The sequence below is a fragment of the Asparagus officinalis genome, chromosome 7 (genome assembly GCF_001876935.1).
Source record: "Asparagus officinalis chromosome 7, Aspof.V1, whole genome shotgun sequence".
Taxonomy (NCBI): domain Eukaryota; kingdom Viridiplantae; phylum Streptophyta; class Magnoliopsida; order Asparagales; family Asparagaceae; genus Asparagus; species Asparagus officinalis.
The window spans coordinates 60,726,351-60,732,281 of NC_033800.1; the positions used below are offsets into that span (position 1 = coordinate 60,726,351).

A 5,931-nucleotide genomic window follows, 5' to 3' on the forward strand; every position below is an offset into this window, starting at 1 on the left:
CTGTACCAGCAAAGAATATTTACAATATATAAGTGTTAAGAGTGAAAGACTGACAAGACTCTAACTTCGAAGAAAGCATCAACACATAAATGTTAGTTTATTTAGAGGGTAGGCTTTCTTGGAAAATGCAGAGAAGGTGGTTGAGAAAAACCAGAGTCAATGATGCTAATAAGCCTCTGTCGTGCATCATTATCAACCTCCATATGGACACCCATATAAATCTCATCAAGCTCATTCTGCTTCTTCAAAACAAGCTCCTTCATTTTGCTGGCTTTCAGGATATTCAATCTCTGAACTTCAAGCTCAGCCTAAGAAAGCACATGACCGAAGTAAACATATTTATTAAAAAGGAAACAAGAAGTAAACCTGTTCAATAACATCTGCTGCTAGGCTTCCTTGAACTGACACCTCATCAAGAGATACTGAAATCAAGCATGTTACATGGTCAAATCTTTTTTGCTCATCACTCGTCGTGTCCATGAGATTCCACAACTCAATGAGTGTACTCCCCAGATTTTGAAGCTACAAAACCGGAGCAAAATCCAGAGAAGCATAATTAGCTCAGTAAACAAATTTTTGAATATTAGTATAGAAAAATTGAGCTTCAGAAGTTATGCCATGAAAATAGCAGTACTGAAAATACAGACTGTCGTAGCCTTACTGAAGACCTAAAAAAAACTGCAAAAACAAACAACAATAACAATATCATTGTCCAATATCTCGGGTCACTTATGAACCTTTTTCTTCCATTCATCTGCAGCATATGAAAATGAGAAGATGCATTAACTCAGCAAACTGAGTCACTTCATATAGTTCAAACTCAGGGAACTCTGTAGCTGCGTAACATATCCAACCTCTTATTTTTAATACTATCAGTAGGGGTGCTAAACGGTACGGATATATCCGTATCCGATAATGACGCATATATGGTAGCCAAAATATGAAACCGACTGGATACGGGTTCGGTTTCAGAGATGATTTTCCCTTACTCGAATATGGTAATTGGGTTCAACTAGCGAACACGGTTCTGATATCTGGATGTTCATTTTAAGAAAAAACATGAATAACAATATAATGCACTTGCTAGGATCCGAACCTTGGCCACTTAGTTATAAGGCAATAAACCTAACCGCTGCGCTACAAACGAACCCGCTATATATCTTATTTGCATATTACTTAACACAGTTTGCATTTTTCCCACTACCCTCCACCATGTCACTAAAATCAAGCTAAATGAGATCGTTATAGTATAGGCACTTGTTCAAGGTTTAGATTAGATAAGTGATTCCATCTGTATGTACTATCTTGTTCGATGTTATTATACATTTTTTGTCATATCCGATATATGTCTAAGTCATATATGTTTCCTAAATATCTAATTTGTATCCGTGATCATAACCGTATCCGATTCTCTAACATCCGAACCGTAGCCGTTTTCGTTTAGCGCGGATATGGTCTTGACTTTTTCTAACCGATGCACATCCGTATTCGTATCTATTTTTTAGAAAGCAGATATGGATATGGTAAGTGTCATACCCAAACCATATCTAGACCAAAGGCCTCCCTACTATCAAGGCATCATATTTTAAAAACAACTTGCTTCTAGTAATTGTATTTAGAAGTCACAAATAAAAGGCAAAGTTTTCATGTTATCATATTTGACAATGAGATCTGTGTCAGTGTCTAATCTCGATCTTCAATGCCTGGTTTACAGGATCATGCTTAGATGGTTCGTAGTACCAGTTTTCGTACTATATCCAAACAAGAGTTTTCCTTATGACCCGTGCAAAGGAAAGCTAAATGATATATCCACGAGTGAATAGCAAGGTGGATAGGCAAGATGAGACAAGAAACAAAATATTCTCATAATAAATCCAACATAAATTGATGCTATGTTTATCGCAATCATTTTCAAGATGATTCCACATTCTCAGATTACCAACCAGTAGGCAAAACTTGGAAGTAAACTCTCTATTTACAGGATATTTAGCTGTATGTACCATAAAAATTTATGTGACTATAAAACTGACCTTCTGTAGCCTCTGTTTCTTCTCTTGCTTAAGGGAATGGACAGTTCCTGCAAGTCTAGCAAGGGTATCATTGCTTATACTCTTTGGTTGGTCATCAGCAGAGTCACAAAAGCTTGGATGAACTTCGCGTAGCATTTTGTTGAAATCAATGGACATAACAGTTGATAGCTCATGTATTGATTTAACATGGACATGGACTTTCTGCAATCGCATATTCTGTATATTCAAAGGAATAAGGAGAATAGTAAGCTAAATCTCATTATAAAAGCAGTTAATAGGTGATGACATATGATAACAAGAACCTTATCTTTTTGAAGCTCTTGGAGCTGAGATTTCAACTCCTCAAGCCTCTTAATGCTTAAATCTCGTTCATCCACTTGGGGAACAGAAGAGCTACCCAGATGGTTTCCAGCTATTTCTGCACAGATTCGACCAATATGCAATTGGACTTCAGAAAACTCCTTTACCCTTTCCGCTCTCTTCCTCCTCAACTCTTCCAGAAAAGGCTTTAGCATAGCCACCTGCTCCTTGAGGGTACCCTTTGGTTTCTCTTTCTATAATAGTAGAGGGATAAGCAAATTACCACAGCGAAAAGGAGCAAAGATGCATCGAGAATGTAAAAGTAATGGCAGATAATGAAAAAGGAAAAAACCCGAAGAAATGACTCGCGTTCTCCTAGGGTGGAGATGGCATTAGAAATTTCTGCTTCGCCTTCAGCCAAGGCCTGATGTAAATCTGCTTTGCATTTTCGGTTTGTCTACTTTCCTTCTGTAAACTCTGGCATCCTGTTCAAGTTGCAATATCATCTTATCTCTTTCCATGTCATTCTCCCCTATTTCATTCCATAACTCCTGTTTTCAAAATTTTAAAAAAAACATCTTCACTGTGTATGTGAAAAAATAAGAAGCAAATATTAAACCTCATTTATAACAATATCTTACTTATCTCCAAAGACTGAAACAATAATCCCAATTCCCAACTACCAGAAAACAGAACAGAGATTTCATATATATATATATATATATATATATATATATATATATATATATATATATATATATATATATATACATTCCTTCTTGTCTGGGTATCATGAAATTTCTGGTACACGTTTTATAAAATTTATGACTTAGAGTACTATAACAAATTGAATAATTGTCTGTAATGCCAAATTAACTATCAGACGTGACATTGTCAAATACAAACATGTACTCAGAATAATTGCAATTAAAGTTTAAATTTCTTAATACAACTGACATTTACATAACTTATATTTCTGAATTCCTGTCAATTTCTAGAAGTCCAATTTTTCACCTTGAGTGAAGTAGGTAATAAATCAATATGCACCTTACTAAGTATGGTATATTGTTGTAAACCCTTGATAACATGGAAAAAATCAAAGTTTCGATGTTTAAAATAGGGTTAATTACCATTAAAGATTTAAGTGCATTGTTGTTGTAGATGAGAAATTCATGGATGTTATCAACTTTGGACCTCAAAGTATCTATTTCAAGTAACGGAATACTAAAAAACTGTAATTAGTCCAGAGAATTTTGACCTAACTATCCTCAATTATAAAACCCTAATCAAAAATTGAAAGGAAAAAATCCATGAACAGAAATATAAAAGTTAAAAATATGAAATTTTAAGAAAAAATTCTCACAAGAAATCCTAGACTACTATCAGCCATAAATATTACAAAATAAAACCTAAGAAAATTAAAAAAAAGAAAACCCTAAAAATTCTACTTCAGTTATTAATAGAAGAGAATCGAACCTGCAGTTCTTGGAGAAGAGATCCGCATGATGTGAGCGCGCGTGATTGAAGACGAGACATTGAGGAAACGGAGGGCGAAGAGAGAGATGAGAAACCCTAAAAATCACGAGATCCGACGAAAATCCAAGAAATTTTGGGGAATTATGGGAGTCGGTGAATTTTGAAATGGGAGAGCGCCAAAAGCGAAGAGGAGTTAATTTTCTGTCGATCCCTTTCCTTTTTATTATGAAATAAAAAGAAATGTGCGCGTAATAATGTTGGAATCTTTTGTAGGCTCGATATCCGCCGTTGATTTTGCGAACCTTTTCTGTTTACGTTACTGAAGTGTCTTGACCGAGAAATGATGCCTCAGTTGTCCGGATTTTGCATGCTCGATATCCCTTTGCTTTTTATCAACGACAAAAAGAAAAAAAGGGGGGGAAAACAGAGAGAAATAAAGGGTGCTTATTGGTTGAGGATTTTTTACAGGGACTAGGACTTTTCTAGTATTTGACTTTTACAGTATTATTGGTCTATGACTAGGATTTAAAGTTTAACTTTAAATAGGTTATTGATTTAGGACTAGGGATTTGGATTTAATTTTATGGTGTTATTCGTTAATTAGGATTATGATTATGTTGGGGGCCGATACGCCCACCTCGTCGCGGAAGCGAATCACTTTGAGAGAAACCCCTGACTTTTATTTTCGCAAAACACAAGTCAATCTCGATGTTCATGTTTCGATAACAGAAAACAAGAACAAAAGTGAATATCTCAGCAATGTGAGATATACACTCTTCCCAATATCAGATCTAGGTTTGAATATCGAGGGAACTAACCAACATAAGCAATGACCAATACAATAAGTGAGACACAAGATTTACGTGGTTCGGCAAACTTACTTACGTCCACGTGGAGGGGTAAAGGGAGATTCCACTATGATGGAGAACACCGACGACTTGTACAACCCACAAGCTCGTCCCAAAAATGAAGATTTGATTCTTACTCAAGAGAAGATGACATCTTTCTTGTAAAATCCCTCCAAGCACTCAATCTTTTCTCTTCTCAAGATCTCACCTTTTAGATCTGAAAAACTCTCTCTTTTTCGTTGACAGCAGCCCCTCTTCTCTGCTAAAAAACCCTAGGAACGAATCCCTATTTATACCAAAGAAAACTAGTAAAAAAATCGTCCGAAAGCCCGCTGTTTGGATCCACGCCTGCTCTGTCTCGGATCATCACGAGACACTCTGAGGTGTCTCGAGTAGCGAGACACCTTAGGGTGTCTCGCGATGAGGTGTCCCGTGGTGCCGAGACACCTTGGGTGTCTCGCATGAGCGAGACACCTTCAGGTGTCTCGCTCACAATTCTCCACTCCGTACATCATTTGATAAACCTCAAATTTTTGACGAACACCAGAAGAACACTGCAAACATCACAAGATAGATCTGAAACATCAAACCAGGCTAAACCAGATGCACCATTATACCATGTCTGCCTACGTAGCCTCTGACCGGGATCAAGCTAATCGTAGTTCTGCATAGTCTCCACATAGTCTCCACCTCACCCCATCACCGCCCGAAGGGCCATGCCCTCTTGGGCAGATTAACACGGGCTGATATGAAGCAAGTCCAAGCAATGCTGAAACTTGCAACATGTCACCATCCTGGTCAACATGTCTGCGAGATTCTAATTTGTGTGCACCTTCATGAGAGAAATATCACATTCCTCTATGGCATCCCGCATAAAATGATACATGAAGTTGATATGTTTAGTACGAGCATGATGAACTTGATTCTTAGCTAAATGAATCACACGCTGGCTATCGCACCACAAGTTCACGTAATCCTGCTCAATCCCAAATCATCTAGAAGACCCCACAACTACAATGCTTTCTTTACTCCCTCTGTCATGGTCATATACTCAGCCTTTGTAGTAGAAAGTATCACTATACCCTGTAACATCGATCACTAACTAACTGGAGCATCATGTATTCTGAACACATAACCAGTAGTAGATCGTCGTCTGTCTAGATCGCCGACATAATCTAAGTCTACAAACCCATCAATCTGACATGTATCTCTACCAAAATACAGGCCCGTATCAATAGTACTCTTTAAGTACCTCAGGACCCATTTCACTGCTTCCC

At 37.3% G+C, this 5,931-nt stretch overlaps 1 protein-coding gene across 1 annotated transcript in view; it reads right to left on the bottom strand.

Moving 5' to 3' along the window:
* Positions 1 to 4,102, bottom strand: part of LOC109849824 (65-kDa microtubule-associated protein 5-like) — a 7,595-nt gene extending 3,493 nt beyond the window's left edge. Inside the window, 7 exon segments of the mRNA XM_020419707.1 lie at positions 152 to 308; positions 367 to 522; positions 2,031 to 2,246; positions 2,333 to 2,584; positions 2,683 to 2,782; positions 2,784 to 2,881; positions 3,807 to 4,102. Coding sequence (XP_020275296.1) covers positions 152 to 308; positions 367 to 522; positions 2,031 to 2,246; positions 2,333 to 2,584; positions 2,683 to 2,782; positions 2,784 to 2,881; positions 3,807 to 3,866 — 1,039 coding nt within the window. The 5' untranslated portion in view covers positions 3,867 to 4,102.